The 16,284-nt window shown below is 57.9% G+C and overlaps 3 protein-coding genes across 3 annotated transcripts; 1 reads left to right on the forward strand and 2 right to left on the reverse strand.

Moving 5' to 3' along the window:
* Window positions 1-911: 911 nt before the first annotated feature.
* MRPS26 (mitochondrial ribosomal protein S26) lies at window positions 912-3,622 on the forward strand. The gene is made up of 4 exons (XM_071555268.1): window positions 912-1,194; window positions 2,462-2,599; window positions 2,996-3,119; window positions 3,382-3,622. Exons 1-4 carry the CDS (start codon window positions 932-934, stop codon window positions 3,511-3,513), a joined length of 657 nt encoding a protein of 218 aa, XP_071411369.1. The 5' UTR covers window positions 912-931; the 3' UTR covers window positions 3,514-3,622.
* Window positions 3,623-4,569: 947 nt separating this feature from the next.
* LOC139671967 (neurophysin 1-like) lies at window positions 4,570-6,469 on the reverse strand. Its single transcript, XM_071555269.1, has 3 exons — window positions 6,350-6,469; window positions 6,069-6,270; window positions 4,570-4,619 (listed from the first exon to the last, which is right to left on the reverse strand). Exons 1-3 carry the CDS (start codon window positions 6,467-6,469, stop codon window positions 4,570-4,572), a joined length of 372 nt encoding a protein of 123 aa, XP_071411370.1.
* A 2,416-nt stretch (window positions 6,470-8,885) lies between these two features.
* Window positions 8,886-10,797, reverse strand: LOC139671968 (vasotocin-neurophysin VT). Its single transcript, XM_071555270.1, has 3 exons — window positions 10,448-10,797; window positions 9,751-9,952; window positions 8,886-9,084 (listed from the first exon to the last, which is right to left on the reverse strand). The coding sequence occupies exons 1-3, from the start codon at window positions 10,565-10,567 to the stop codon at window positions 8,909-8,911; spliced, it is 498 nt and encodes a 165-aa protein (XP_071411371.1). The 5' UTR covers window positions 10,568-10,797; the 3' UTR covers window positions 8,886-8,908.
* Between the last annotated feature and the right edge of the window lie 5,487 nt (window positions 10,798-16,284).

Raw genomic sequence — 16,284 nt, forward strand, 5'->3', positions numbered from 1 at the left:
CCGTGGGTGGTTGTCCGTGTCCCCCGCGTATGTGTCGCACGGAGGTGTCAATGGCCCGTGGGGGTGTCTCTGCCCCACGGGTATCCCTATGCCGTGGGTGTCCCTGTCCCTCCGGTGTCTGTGTCCTGCGGGTGTGTCCCTACACCACGGGTGTCCCTATCCCGTATGGGGGTGTCCGTGTCCCCCAGGTATGTGTCTCACGGGGGTGTCGGTGTCCCCTGGGGGTGTCCCTGTCCCACGGGTGTCCCTGTCCCTCGGGTGTCCCTGTCCCTCGGGTGCCATGTCCCATGGGGATGTCCCTGTCCCTCGAGCGTCCCTGTCCCTCGGGTGCCATGTCCTGCGGGGGTGTCCCTGCCCCGTGGGTGTCCCTGTCCCTCGGATGCCATATCCCTTCCCCACGCGTGTTCCTGTCCTGTGGGTGTCCCTGCCCCATGCATGTCCCTGTCCCTTGGGTGTCATGTCCCATGGGGATGTCCCTGTCCCTCGAGTGTCCCTGCCCCACGGATGTCCCTGTCTCTCGGGTGCCATGTCCTGCAGGGATGTCCCTGTCCCTCGGGTGCCATGTCTCTCAGCTGTCATGTCCCATGGTGATGTCCCTGACCCTCGGTGTCGTTTCCCGCGGGGGTGTTCCTGCCCCACGGATCTCCCCGTCCCTCGGGTGCCATGTCTTGCGGGGGTGTCCCTGCCCCATGGGTGTCCCTTTCCCTCGGGTGCCATGTCCCGTGGAGGTGTCCCTGCTCTACGGATATCCCTGTCCCTCGGGTGTCCCTGTCCCTCGGGTGCCATGTCCCGCGGGGGTGTCCCTGTCCCTCCGGTGCCCTGTCCTGCGCGTCCCTCCCTCCCCGCACTCCATTTCCCGCCAGCCCGCGCTCCTTTTCCTGCCCTCCCTCCCCTCCTCCTGCCGTGGCGTCACTCCCGGTGCGTCCCCGCCATGCTGCGGGCGCTGTGCCGCTGCCGCCACGTCCTGGCGGGGGGACCAGCCCCGGGACACGGGCACGGCCCCGGCCCCAGTCCCACGCTGTGCCCGGGGTGGTCCCCGCGGGTGGTCCCGGCGCGGGGCCGCAAGAGCCGCGATGATCCCCCCGCCAAGTCCAAGGCGGACCGGCTGAAGATGCCGCCCCCCGTGGACCCCGAGGAGCTGCTGGTGGTGCTGGAGCGGTACCGGCAGCACCGGCTGGTGCTCGGAGCGCTCCGGTACCCGCCGTGGGGATGGGGGGCAAGGGGTGGTGGGGTAGGTCAGGGTTGGGGGGCTGGATATAGGGCAGGAGGGTTGATGTAGGGCTGGGAAAGGTTTGGGGGCTGGATATGGGGCAGGGGGGCTGATGTGGGGCTCAGAAAGGTTATGGGGCTGGGTATGGAATTGGGGGGCTGATGTGGGGCTGGGGATGGTCTGGGGGCTGGTGATGGGATTGGGGGGCTGATGTGGGGCTGGGGAAGGTTTGGGGGGCTGGCTGTGGGGCAGGGTATGGGATTGGGGGGCTGATGTGGGGCTGGGGAAGGTTATGGGGCTGGTTATGGGGCAGGGTATGGGTTTGGGGGGCTGACGTGGGGATGAGGAAGATTTGGGGGCTGGCTGTGGGGCTGAGTACGGGATTGGGGGGCTGATGTGGAGCTGGGGAAGGTTATGGGGCAGGGGGCTGGTTGTGGGATTGGGGGGCTGATGTGGGACTGGGAAAGGTTTGGTGGCTGGCTGTGGGGCTGGGTCTGGGATTTTGGGGCTGGTGTGGAGCTGGGGAAGGTTTGGGGGCTGGGTATGGGTCAGGGGGCTGGGGGCTATTGATGGGGCTGCTATGGGGTAAGAGAGGGTTTGGGGGCTGGATGCGGCTCTTGGTATGGGATTGGGGGGCTGATGTGAGGCTGGGGACAGTTTGGGAGTCTGATTATGGGTCAGGGGTCTGGGTATAGGGCAAAGGGCTGAGTGTGGGGCTGTCCCAGTGTGGGACAGGGTGATGGGGCTTGGACTGCTGTAGGACAGGGTGGTGGGGCTGGGATTGCTGTGGGACAGGGTGGCGGGGCTGGGACCAGTATAGGACAGGGCAGTGGAGCTGGGACCAGTGTGGGCCAGGGTGGTGGGGTTGGGACTGCTGTGGGACAGGGCGGTGGGGCTGGGAGCAGTGTGGGACAGGGTGGTGGTTCTAGGGCTGCTGTGGGACAGGGCGGTGGGGCTGGGACTGCTGTCGGACAGGATGGTGGGGCTGGGACCAGTGTGGGACGGGGTGGTGGGGCTGGGACTGCTGTGGGACAGGGTGATGGGGCTGGGACCACTGTGGGCTGCGGTGATGGGTTTGGCACTGCCATGGGACAGGGTGGTGGGGCTGGGACTGCTGTGGGACGGGGTGGTGGGGCTGAGGCTGCTGTGGGACAGGGTGATAGGGCTGGCTGTGCTCTGGGGCAGGTTTGGGAGAACCCCCTGTGCTCCCAGCCCAGGCAGGAGCTCAGTGGCCTCCCCTGCTCCTGGCAGGGCTGAGTTCAGGGCCGAGGTGCTGCAGAAGAAGCGGGAGGAGCGCCTGAGCGGGGAGAACTCTGTGGAGCTGCTGGAGGAGCACCGGCGCCTGATGGCCTGGAATGACGAGGAGAACGCCCGACAGAGGGCACGCAGGTCAGCAGGACCCACGGCCCCTCGTGGCTTTGGCTTCTGCTTGTGCAGATCTAAACTGAGATGAGCTCAGCTGGTTAAAACTTGGTTGTAATAACGCCAAGGTCATGGGTTCAATCCCCTGTGTGGGCCATTGACTGAAGAGTTGGACTCGATGATCCTTGTGTGTCCCTTCCAACCCAGAATAGTTTGGGATTCTGTGATTCTGTGAAATTCACTTAGAGCCAGGTTTAATTTTTACAAAAACCCCAGACCTGAATCATGACCTTTTTTGATAACTCTGCCTATGAAGTGGTTCCTGCGCCTCTCGCTGCTGAGGGGCCAGAACTGTGCCCTGCTCTCCTCAGGATGGGAGTGTCACCTCATCCATCAGGTTTTATTTCCCTTTCTACCTGGCAGAGAGGAGAGACTCAGGAAAGAAGCAGAAGAAGAAAGGAGGAGGAAGTTAGAGGCTCAGGAGCAGCAGGCCAGGAAAATGGAGGCTTTCCTGAAGGAGAAGGAGAAGGAGGTTCTCCAGCTGCAGGTAAGAGCAGCTGGTGGCTCCTGGGGGCCAGGCTGCCAGCAGGCCCTGCGAGGGATTTGCTGGCAGCCCATGGGAGCCATGTGGGAGCCGTGGGCTTGTTTCCCAGAGATCTTTGTTGGTATCTGGGAACACAAGTGTTGGTGCCTTCCAGGGGGTGTTGACAGCATGTGGATGGGAGAGAGTCTGAGCGAGAGCTCTGAGACCAGGGTGGGATAATGCTGAGGGCATAATTCTGAGGGGATAATCCTTGTCCTTGGTCCAGGAGGAAGCCAAGAGCTTCATCACCCTGGAGAACCTGGACGCCCGGATCGAGGAGTGCCTGGACAACCCACGCAACTACAACTTCGCCATCGACAAGAACGGGCGGGTCGTCAAGCGAACGATGCTGTCGTAGCCACCCTGGCGTGGGGCTCCTGGCCTGCTCCGTGCCCAGAGGCTGCCCAGACAAACCTGGATTCTTCTTTTTAATGTATAAATTGACCACTGAAGTGGTGGAGAAAGGCTGTGGGGTCTGGCTGTGCTGCTTCCCAAGGGTTAACGCCTGTGGGAAGGAGGGTGAGAGGGAAACTTGGGCTTGCTGGAGGCTCCATCAGCCTGGCTCAGCCTGTGTGGCTGCTGATGTGCCTGTGATTCCACCTCCCACGGGTTTGGATCCCTCCTGCGTTCACACACAGCATGTGGGGAGAGAAGCAGGAGCGGTCCCGAGGCAGATCCTGGCTCTGAGCTCCTTGCTGTCATCCTCTCTGGATGCTTCCAGAGGCAAACAAGGGCAGAATGGATTTTTAGGAAACACTGGGCCTCCCCTTTTTTGTTGTTGGGTGAAGGAGTTAATTGTTGCTCCTGATTTTTGCTGGGCTGGAAGGACCTGTCACCCCTGGTCACACTTTAAACCCTCCTTTGCACATCCCTTGCTGTGGCTGAATGAGAAAATGTGGCTGAATGATCCAGGATTTTTGGTATCTCCTTATTCCCCTCTTCAGCCTTCTTTTATTCATGACCTGGGGTAGAAATGTAGATAAAACTGGAATGACTCCTGATGTTCTGGGTTGCTGGGATCTTTCAGACTCTCAGCTTTGCCCTAAAACTGCTGGGTTTAGGTTCAGCCAGAGCCCAGGCTGATACTGACCACAGGTCCCTTCAGAGCCCAGGCTGATTGACCACAGGTCCCTCCACTCTTCTTCCATCAAATAATTGACCTGAAATCCTCACTTTTTACCTCCACGTTTTCCTAAAAATGTCTTTTTCTCTCCTCCTAAGCCTGCATCTATACCAGGCAAGCACACAAACCCCACAGACTTCTCTTTGGGTTGTTTTTCTGTACAAGTTTTATTTCTAATTAAGCTCATCACTTCAGGCTGAGTCACAGCTCTCAGCTTGCCTGTTCCCAGCCTGAGGCAGGGCTGGGACAGTGGGATGGATACAGGATCCTGCAGGTTCTCTGCCAGGTGGGCTACACAAACAGCATCTCTTGGTCGCAGGTTGAGTCAGTCCCACAGCCCTCTGTGAGGGGAGAGAGGGGGGAGTGTGGTGTGAAACCAGACCCCCCAAAACAGCTCCCAGAGACCCCTGGAGCAGCCCTCAGGGACCCCTAAACCCTCAGAGAGACCCCAAACTGGACCCCAGTTATCCTGAAACAGCCCCCAGAGACCCCAAACCAACCCCCAGAGATCCCTGAACAGCTCCCAGGGACCCCCCAAACCAGTGCCCAGAGATCCCTGAAACACCTCCCAAGGATCCTCTGAGCTTGCCCCTATAGAGACCCTCAAACTGGCCCCCAGGGACCCCCTAAACCAGTGCCCAGAGATCCCTGAAACAGCTCCCAGGGACCCCCCAAAACAGTGCCCAGAGATCCCTGAAATAGCTCCCAGGGAACTCCTGAACTGGCCCCCAGAGACCCCCCAAACCAGCCCCCAGAGCCCACCCTGGTTCTTGGGTTTAATGAGCCTGACATTTCCTGGGATTAGAGGTGGGATCTCTGGTAGTTTCTTTTAGGGAGGAGGTTGGGATTTTTTTGGCAAACAAGCAGGAGGGGGCATAGGTCGCTGTACCCCATAGCAGTTCTGCCATGCCCCACAGGAATCCTGCACTTGCTGAGCTCCCAAAACTTGGTTGTTGGCTGCTTCCCTCCTGCCCTGATATCCCTTCCCTGGGGTTGGGATAAGTCTGCCCAGAGCAGGGTGGCCCTGGCTTTTAGGGGCAATTAATTGGCACATGGATGGGACAAAGGCGATCTCTTGGGCATCATCCCCCTTCCCACTGTCCCATATAACCCTGAATTCCATCCCATGAGGGCTCTGTGACAGGACTCCCAGGACAGGAATCTCAGGACAGGAATCCCAGGAACCTGTGACAGGAATCCCAGGTCAAGAATCCCAGGAACCTATGACAGGGATCCCAGGACAGGAATCCCAGGACCCCAGGACAGGACTCTCAGGACCCTGGGACAGGAATCCCAGGACTCCAGGAGAGGACTCCCAGGACACTGACAGGAATCCCAGGAACCTGTGACAAGAATCCCAGGACCCCAGGACAGGAATCCCAGGACAGGACTCCCAGGACCCCAGGACCGGAATCCTGGGACCTTGTGACAGGAATCCCAGGACAGGACTGCCAGGACCCCAAGACAGGACTCCAGGCCCCTGTGACAGGAATCTCAGGCCCCTGTGACAGGAATCCCAGGATCCCGTGACAAGAATCCCAGGGCAGGAATCGCAGGACTGGACTCCCAGGACCCTGTGACAGGACCCCAGGACAGGACTGCCAGGACCAGGACAGGAATCCCAGGACAGGACTCCCAGGACCGGACTCCAGGACCCCGGGCCGAGGCTCCCAGGACCTCAGGACAGGAATGCCAGGTCAGGACTTTCAGGATCCCAGGACCCTGTGACAGGACTCCCAGGACCCCAGGACAGGACTCCAGGACCCTGGGCCAAGGCTCCCAGGACTCACCGCTGCTGCAGCAGATGCCGGGGGCGGCACAGCTTCCGCCGGAGCCGCAGGGTTTGTGTCCCGACTCGCAGGGAGTGGGCAGGAAGTTTTCCTCCTGGCACCGCAGGGTCTCGGAGGTGCCGATGTAGCAGCCCAGCTCCTCCCCACAGCAGATGTTGGGCCCGAAGCAGTGGCCCTTGTTCCGGGGGCCGCAGGGCAGGCACTGCTCAGGGAACAGGAGGGAGAAGGTTGGGATAGGGGAAGGATGGGGTTAGGGATGCTCCAGTCCCGCCAGGACGTACCTTCCTGATGTCCATGTCCATGACGGCACGTTTGCCCCCGATGGGGCAGTTCTGGATGTAGCAAGCGGAGGAGAGAGCCAGGAGCCCCAGGAGGCAGAGTGCCAGAGCCTTGCAGGACATGGTGGTGGGACGGGGAGGATTTTTTGGCTGCTCATCCCAACCACTGCCCATGTATTTATAGTCCCGGCTCCTACTTAGGGATTCTGGCCCCGGCGTCACCCGTGGTCCTTAAAAACCACAAGGCATTGCTTCCCACACCAGAGGGCTTGGTTAATAGCTGGAGGTCGAGGACGTGAGGGCAAGGCCAAGGTGTTGGTTTTCTCCTCCGTGATGACTCCAACTTGCAGGGGGAACGCGTGGAGTCTGCGGATGGAGTCTGGGGCTCGGGGCCCTTCTCCACCGGCCACTTAGGGCTGCTGAGCTGTGGCGAGTCCCTCTGTGTCCCGTTGGGAACCCCTCCGGCATGGGGGGGGTAGGGATGAAGGAAGGTGGCTGTGGGTGGGATGCATCCACCCAGGAGCAGGGGGAGAGGGGCATGTGCTTACCTTTGCTTCAAATTCCTTCAGGTGGGTGGAAAGTGGACACAACCTTCTCTGGGATCATCCACAAGATGTGGGTTGGGAAATGCCTTTGCTGGCCTGTCCACCCACCCCTGCCTGGCCTTTGGGGGATGCTCAGCACTGACTTGTCCTGCCCTGGGATGATGGTGACACCCAGCCCATCCCCACCCACATTCATCCAGCAGCACCACAACCCCTTGAAAACCTCCTGGTCAAAGGCCTTAAATCCCAAATTTCCCTGTTGTTTCTCCTTGAAGTGGCACACAGGGATTGAACGTGCTGCCCTGAGCCACGTCATCAGCAGGCAAAGCCCCCCCCACCCCAAGAAGCAGCACTGAGGATGAGGCCGAAGGCTGATGATGTGATCGCCCAGGTCCTGCTCACCCCAGCCCTTCACCTTCGTTATCCCAATTAGGAGCTTCCCAGCTTGAATAAATTGCCCTGCTGCAGACAAAACATAATGTCCATTGGGATCATTACCCTGCACTGGCTTAATTAGGAATTAGGCAGCCTGGAGCCCGACAGCTGTGACCTTTTCCTGTCCCTCTGGCTTTGCTTTGAAATCCGCCACTTAGCATGTCTGGTGCGAGGGCATCAGGGTCTGTGTCACCCAGCCGGGGTCAGCCCCACTCCCTGGGGATGAGCCAGGCTCTGGGATCCATGGAAATGCATTGGAAATGGGGCTCAGCACCTGCCATGTGTTGTCCCAGCAGCTCAGCCCTGGCTGCAGCACAGGGTGGACATGGGGAGTCACCATTTGGAGCCCCTACAGCTGCTCCGGGGGTGCTCAGACCCCCCCAGGATGTGTCTTGGGAGGACAAGTGGGTAAACCCCCCCCAGTTATCAGCCCCCAATGTTTTGGGGGATTCAACACCCTGATTTTAAGGCTTCCATCAGCTGGAGAATCATCCCAGTTCAGCCACATGTCCCCGGTGCTGGTGGAATGTTGGGTTCACATCTTACATCTCGGAACAGTCTGAGTTCCAGGACTGAGCTGAACAGCCCAATTCCTTCATCCCAGCTTGGAGCCCCCCATCCATGCTGATGTTGCCACATTTCCCAAGGATTTTGGGGTGATTTGGGGTTGCCCACCTCCCCAGGGCTGGGATAGGATGGCAGGGAGCAGGTGCTGGATCAGTCCTGTACCCCCTGAACGGTGCTGGGAGCTGGCAGGATGGATCCCACCTGTGCCAGGGAGCTCCGCCTCTCTGGAGGTGCCACCTCCCCCAGGGACACTATAAAGGAGCAGCTGTCCCCTGTGCTGTGGCCAGTCCCACCCTGGAGAGAGCTCGGAGCAGGACCCTGCAGGGTAAGAGACCGGGAAAGGGTGGGGAAAGGGTTGGGGTAACACTAACCTAAATTTGGGTGGGGTGACAGTGGGTTAACCACTGCTCCTGTCTGTGTCCAGAGGGAACCAATTTGATGAACGATTGTAGGGAAAGACGAGACCAGCCCAAGGGGGGTGCTTGGAGCTGGGAGCTCAAACCTGTCTGCTCATGGGGGGTTTTGGGTGCTTTTCCTTACTTTTTATCATTTTTAGTAGATGATGTGCTGGTTCCTGAAGGCAACGAGGCTCCGAATCTGCCCTTAAGAGGGACTTGGCCAGGAGGTAACATGATGGTGGCACGTCCCAGCTGTCCCCAGTCTCTCTGGGCTGGGGGGGGTGCTGGGAGGATGAGCACCCCTGGGTGCTGCTGGGGGTGCTGGGAGGGACTCAACGGCCAAAGTCCAGCTCTGCCTGAACTCCTTCCCCTGGACGCTGCAAGGATGAGGTCAAATCCTGCACCCAGCCCCATGAAAGAGCCAAATCCCCACTCCCAGAGGGAATCTGGGGAAAGGGAATGAAACCCCATCCCCAGTCCCCAGACAGGAGCCCCATGACCCATCCCCAGTGCCCAGGATGAAGCCAACACAGTGCACGAGGACTTTTATTGGGTCTCGTATGTACAGTGCCAGGGTGGGGGGGGTCGGTGAGGGTGAGTATGCCCCATGCCCTGGCTCAGAGGAGGGGATGCTTGCCCTGCTGCTGCTGCTGCTGCTGCCGGTTCGCCAAGTGCATGAGCTTGAGAAGCAGATCTCCAGCCGAGCCGTCCAACACCGTCAGGTTCTTCTCCGCCGCTTCCTGAGCCCCGTCCCCGCCCTCGTCCAGGCAATCGGCGTCCATCGCGCACGTTTCTTCGTCAGGAAGAAAGGCGTGGGGATGGAACAGGTTACTGAAGACCCTGAGTGGTTTCTTTTCAGGTGGCGAAGGGGTTGGTGGCAGCCAGGGGGCCCTGCACGGCTTGTGCTACGGTTTTGTGCCTCCCGATAACCAGGAGTGGGGTTGGATGGGTTTTCCTGGCACATGGGGGAGGCTGAGTGTGCCTGGCTGGGAAAAAGCTTATGATGGTGGGTTGGGAAGGAGCTCCGAGCCCAGTCCTTTAGAATCAGGCAATGGTTTGTGTTGGAAGGGACCTTAAAGATCATCTTGTTCTGACCCCCTGCCATGAGCAGGGACACCTTCCACTAGCCCAGGGTTGCTCCAAGCCCCATCCAACCAGGCCTTGGACACTCCCAGGGATGGGGCAGCCACGGCTTCTCTGCCCAACCTGTGCCAGGGCCTCACCACCTTCACAGGGGAGAATTTCTTCCTAACATCTTCCCTGAATCCAACTATCCCAATACATCTCAAAACGGAGCCAACACCACCTCCCCTCCGTGCCTCAGTTTCCCCTTTGTAAACCCCGACAGCAGAGGAGGTTTAACCGGAGTTCTGCCCCATGCCCTTGTGACCCTGCCATGGTCCCCAGACTGCCCGGACTCTCCCTGCCATCACCCCAGCGACCCCAGCAGCCCCGGTACCGGCGGTGCAGCAGATCCCGGGCGCGGCGCAGCGGCCCCCGGAGCCGCAGGGCTGCCCGCCGGCCTGGCAGGGTGAAGGCAGGTAGTCTTCCTCGGCGCAGCGCCGCGTCTCCGCCGTGCCCAGGTAACAGCCCAGCTCGGCGCCGCAGCAAATCCCGGGGCCGAAGCAGTTCCCTCTGTTCCCGGGGCCGCAGGGCATGCACTGCGGGAAGGAGCTGCTTGAGTCCCCCGCACCCCGAAAAAGGAGGAGGACCTTCCCTAAACACTCTCGTATTAGAAAGCGGCTCCCCAGGATCCCGTTTTCCAGCCCTTGGAGGTGCCACGCTGGCGCAGGATGAGCTATCTTGTCCCTGCCACCTCGTGCTGCGGCGCTGGCCCCACTTTGGAAGGTCCCTCTGCCCCTCACGTCCTGTCCCCTCTCCATATGAGTGTCCTGTCCCCCTGTTCGATGTTCTGCTGTGGCCAAGCTCGAGCTTCTGGAGGTGCCAACAGCATTCCGGGTGCTCGTTCCTCCGCCACGGCCCCACCGTGTGCCCTTGGGCATGTCCCCCACCCTTCCCAAAACACTGCGCTGCTCCGAGGAGTGTGGCACGGCCAATGGTGCCAATAGGTGCCAGGGAGGCTCTGCACCCCACAGAGCCACTCTGCCCGCTCAAGAGCCCCATCCCGTGCCCCAGGCTCCCATCCCGTGCCGTACCTGTCGAAAGGCTGTGTCGGTCAGTGCCCTCTTCCCGCCCCGGGGGCAGTTCTGGATGTAGCAGGCAGAGGACAAGGCGAGGAGGCAGAGGAAGGAGAGGGGCAGCGAAGGCTCTGCCATGGTGGAGGGTGCCCGAGGCTGTGCCACGCGTGCCAGGGGGAGCTGCTCACGCTGTGCTGGCCTTGTGCTGAGACAGCTCCTATTTATGCTGCCGTTGCCCCTTCCCAAGGGAAGGAGGAGGAGGAAGAAGAGGGATGGGTTGGTTTTTTGTTGTTGTTGTGTTTTAATTTTTTTTTCCTTGTCTTTTTTTTCCTCCCAAATCGCATCCAAGCAAATCTGTAATTTAGATGATTCAGTGCAGCAACACTTGGGGCTGGTGAATCCCACCCGTGGCTGCTCCGAGGGGCACGGGCCAGCCTTGGCATGGCCAGGGCTTGGGAAGGGGACCTGGATGAGGGGGTGCAGGTTTTGGGAGGGCTGCTTCTTCAGAAAATGCTGCTTTGGGGAGGGATGCGGGTTTGGAATGTGTTGCCTGGAGAGGGATGTTGGTTTGGGAACAGATGTTCATTCAGGAGGTGTGGGTTTGGGAAGGATGTGGATTTTAGAAAGAGTGCTGGTTTGGAGGGATGCAGATTTGGGGAGGGATGGTGGTTTCAGAGGGAAGTGGGATTGGGAGTGACACTGGTTTGAAGGGATGCAGATTTTGGGAGGGATGGTGGTTTCAGTGGGATGATGGGCCCAAGAGTGATGCTGGTTTGGGGAGGGATGAGAATCTAGAAGGTCGTGGTTTAGAAGGGGTTGTTAGTTTGGAGGATGATGGTCTGGGAGTGATGCTGGTTTGGAGGGATGCAGATTTTGGGAAGAATGCTGGTTTCAGAGGGATTCTGGTCTGGGAGAGATGCTGGTTTGGGAAGGGATGCTGCTCTGAAGGGATAATGGTTTGGGTGTTTTGTTTGAAGGTTACTGGTGTAGGGAGGGATTCGGCTTTGGAGGATACTGCTCTGGGACAGATGCTGCTTTGGGGGATAGTGGATTGGGGAGGGATGCTGTTTTGGGAGGGCTGCTGGTTAGGAGGATGCTGGTTTGGGAGGGATGCTGGGTTGGAGGATCCTGGTTTGGGAGGAAAGCTGGTTTGGATTATACTCCTTTGGGGTGGGATGCTGCTTTGGAAGCTGCTGGTTTGACTGGTGCTGCTCTGGGAGGGGATGCTGGAGGGGAGTGATGGGGTTGGGGCTGGGGGAGAACCTCGGAGTGCACAAATACACCCCAAACCCCAGGGGCTGGGCTGCAGCACTGGGGTGCAGGGCAGAACCCCCCAGGGCCTGGGCCAAAGGGACCCATCAGTGCCACCCATGGCTCGCCCACCACTTCCACCTCTTCTCCAAGAGACAAGGAGGCAGAAAAACCAGGGAAACATCAGTATAAAGAAAACAGCAGCAAAACCCTCTCTCCCTGCACCATCCATCCATGAATATTCCTGCCGGCCCCAGATCCCTTCTCCAGCCACATAGCAAAGTGAAATGAATATGCAGAGGGGAATTGGACACCTACGAGCACCCACCCCATCATTCCTTCCCAAAAAATGCTGGGCGTGGCTCATGAGGAGGAGGAGGGGCTTGTTTGGGCGTGCTGGCAGGGAGAGTGGGCAGTGGGGGGTGCTGCCAGCTGTGGTCCAGCTCTGGGGTGGTTTTCTACCCTGACTCGTCTTTGTCAAAGGTAGGGAACTGAGGCAGAGAAGGATAAAAATCAGCCTGGATGTCCCTTGGGTTTACCCCCCTTCTCATTGGTGTCCCTCATTTTCTCCCCCTCATTGACATTCCTTTTCTGCTGGATCAATGCCCTGGAACAGCTCAGCCCTGACTGGAGCAAGGGGGAACTGGGGTGCCCTGGGTGGGAAAGGGGCTGCTCTGCTCCAGCATCCCCAAGGAAACCGTGACCCGGCTTGTAACCCACCCTGGGAAACCAAAACACTTTAAAAAGCTCTGTAGAAACCAGGGATGCTGGAGAGGCTGAACCCCAGAGCATCCCTTTGGCCCTAAGGGAAACTGAGGCACACAGAGAGGGGGAAGCACAGGGAGGGGGAACCTGGGGGTCCCAGCCTGCTCCCAGCTCCTGCCCAGTGATTTTGGAGCACGGATCAACCTGGGGGGGTGACAGTCCTGGTTTTGGGGGGATTTTGGTGGCTAACATGAGGGTGATTTCCCCACTCCAGAGGTGTGGAGATAATGCACCCCCTGACTCAGTTCTTCCCAAGATCAAAGGAGCAGCAAGTTCCCAAATTCGCCCTGTGACGCTGAACCACCCACGTGGGGCAGCCATGGGGGATTTAGTGACCAATATTATGAGCACCAGCCACGTTTCCCCATCCCAATCCATCCCTTCACAGCAGGAGCCAAAACCCACTTACGTTGCAGGGCCAAGGAGGATGCAAAAGCCCCCGGCTGGGAAAACTTTTCTTTAGAAGAACCCCAAATGTCAGCTCTAAATTGGGTGTTCCGTGCTCCTGCTCTGTCTCTTCATTACTGTATCGTAAAATTACATTAAGTCGGGAATGATCTGCATTCAAATGACTCTGTGTCTGGAATGATAACGCAGGGATATGAGATTAAAATGTAATTATGCTCTTTAAAGTCAAGGAAGGTTAATAAAATGTTTTTCCAAGTTGCAGAGGCTCCGCAGCCACCACGCGGAATCACTTACAGGAATCAAGGGGAGGGTGAGGCGGGAACAAAGAGGGAAAAGTGGGCAGGAAACATGAAAATAGGGGTTTGGAGGGGGGAAATATTGGGGTCACTTGAGGTGAGTCATGGAACAAGTGATCTCGGGGTGAGGGGTTTCACAGGGGTGGGCAGAGCCAGCTGGGAACATCCTTGCTGCGCTCTGGTGTCCTCTGGTACCTGGGATGATGCGGGGCCCCCATCCTACATCCCTACACAAAGTCATGTCCCAAGTCCCCCCAGAGCAGCCCCAGGGTCCCTTCTCCACGTCTCCAGCACCGGATTTGCTCTGCCATGTTCCTGCTCTTCCTGGGGCCCCAGAGGATGCCCCTTCGTTAGCGCTGATCTCCTAACGACATGCATCGTGGTGATCATTGGCACAGCCAGCGCATGCCATCCGGATCCTAGATCCTCTCGAGAGTGAGGGAAGCCCTAAAGGTCTGCCCTGGGCTGGGGAGGGAGCAGCACCCTCAAACCCACCCCCTGCTCAGCCAAAATACAGCTCTTTTAACACCAGCAAAGGGCAAAGGGGCTGGGGCTGCCTGAGAGGCTCAACCACAGAGCTCATGGAATCACTCAGGCTGGAAAAGCTCTCTGAGATGATGGAATCCAACTGTTACCCCAGCACTGCCAAGGCCACCATGAAACCGTGTCTCCAAGTGCCACATCCACATGGCTTTGAAATCTCTCCAGGGATGGGGACTCCACCCCTGCCCTGGGCAGCTGTGCCAGGGCTGGACAACCCTTTCCATGAAGGAATTTTCCTGAATATCCAATTTAAACCTCTCCCATCCATCATTAATGGAATCATTAAGGCGTCATTAGCTCTGAAGCCTCCCACAAAGTCTGTGAGAGCCCCTCCAGAGGCAGGAGAAGGGATGGAGGTCACTGTGCTCAGCTGCAGCACACGGAGCACCAAGTGCCAAAGTTTAACCAGGATAAATTAGAATGACCACATTTAACCAGAATAAATTAGAGGATGTTGGAAAACAGTATGGATTTCACCAGTTTGTGCATTTTCCTGCCTTTACCTTGGCTGGAGAGGGGATGAAACACAGGAGAAACTTCTTAAGGTATCACTGATGGCCTGGAGACACAGAGCAAGTGAGACTGCCAAGGGAGAGCTCCCTGCTCCTGCCTGGGAGGACAATGCTCCTCAAATGGGTCTGCCACAAACATGTCACTGTCACCCCATGGCTCAGGGGGGTTTAACAGCTGCTGGGGGCTGGTGGAGAGGGGGGTCCTGCACCCCCTGCCTGAGCAGGCACCTCCCTTTTCCATGTCATGGCTAAAGATGCTCCTCTGCTCCTGTGAGAGCTGGAAAACAGCTTGATGCTCCTTTAGAGGAAATCAGGCTTGGTTGGGATGCTGCCTTAATGGCCTCTCTGTCCAAATCCATCCCACTGGGGTGTGGACGTCATGTTGGGAGGTCACTGACCAACAAGGGATGGATTTATCTGAAAAATGCTCAGAAAGCATTAGAGGAAATTGCTCAGGCCTCAATCAAAGGCCTTTCCACACCTCCTGCAGAGAAGACAGGCTTGGGGGCTGGGAATAAATTTGCTGGTGGTGTCTGGGAGCTGAGGAGGGATTCCTGTGGGGTCTGGCAGAGGAAGCCATGGGAATTCCTGGCTTTGTGCCATCCACCACCCAGGCCTTGGGGTCCAGAGAGTCTCCCTGCTGCCCACATGGGTTTCAGTGCCCGGGATCAGGGACACTCATCCCTAGATGGGACACAAGGTCCTTCCCTGAGCTCCAAGATATGAGTGCAGAGGAAAACTCATCCCAGGATCCCCAGCAAGAAGGGACACAGCAGGTGAAATGTGCTGCCAAAGGGTCCCAGAGGGTTAAAGAGGAGGAGAAACTGGGGGAGGAAGGCTCTGAGAAAGTGGATACAAGGTGGAGACGAGCCCTGCTCTGAGCAGAGGAGGGACCTGATGTTCAAATACCACCACATCCCTTCCAACTGGTGCTCAGTCATTGTAGAGCAAAGGGAACTGAGAGGTAACTCAGGAGATGGCTCCCACCTGGATCACTGCCCAGCAGGATAGCACAAGCAGCTTCTGGGCACTGGAGATACTTGTCTGAACCAGCAGCTTTGGGTTTTGTTGGGAGCCCAGGCTCTGTTAGCACCGGAGAAGGCGACAGCTGTGTGGACTGGGAGCTCCTGCAGAGCCCACCCTCCTCCCATTCCTGGAGATTCTGCTGGAGGAGGTGTGAGAGCTGAATCACCCCAGGATGGCTCACTGCAAACACCACACCACCACTGCATTAAGTGGATTTTGCTGCCTCTGAATCGTGGGATTTTTAGGAAGTTTTGGCCTCTTTTTTAAGCATTTTTTACTTAAAGATGTGGGATTTTCTATTTTGGCTCTGAATGGAAACACAGGCCATCAACTCCTGCTGATGCTGAGCAGGATCAGTTTGATGCCAGGACAAAGCTTTGTTCCAGTGGGTGAGCAGCTCCTTCCCAAGTCAGGAAGGCAACAGGTAGTTCAGGTGCCTCTTGAGAGTGAATAAAGGTGAGACAAAGATAAGTTGAGTCAGCTGGAGGCTCGTTATGGCCCAGAACATCAGTCAGGTCAGAGACAGTACCAATTAAGTGCCAACAGCAGGGAGTTAGAGAGGTGACAAACTCTCTGCTGTCACTTTACCACTGGAACATATCCCAATGACTTTCCCCCTGGCTTTTCCCTGAGCGGCTCTTTGAAGCCCAGACCCACAAATGAAGTGTCTGAGTCTCAACTCTGTGATCCCTGAGGCTGCTGCCACAACCCCTCTCAACGCCCTGGGTCTGCAGCTCCTGTGTGTTGGTTTGGCTTTTCCCAGCCCATTTATTCCTGCTCTGCACAGAGATTCACTCCACGACATCGTTAAGCCACACAATGAGACCAATTAGGAGCCAGGAGACACCTGACTTTAAACATTTTATTAAGGCTTAAATGTCTATCAGCCAGCAGGGAGCTGGTCTGGTCACACGACATAAACCAAGAGGGACGTCGGGTGGGATGGGATGGCTTTTCTACAAGAGTTGGTATGAGCAGGGTGAGATCACTGCCAGCTCCTCACACCTGAACCATGGCCTCTCACCACTAGATTCCAGGAGGAAGGAGGATTCCA

Source organism: Pithys albifrons, chromosome 5 (genome assembly GCF_047495875.1).
Source record: "Pithys albifrons albifrons isolate INPA30051 chromosome 5, PitAlb_v1, whole genome shotgun sequence".
In the NCBI taxonomy this organism is placed as follows: Eukaryota; Metazoa; Chordata; class Aves; order Passeriformes; family Thamnophilidae; genus Pithys; species Pithys albifrons.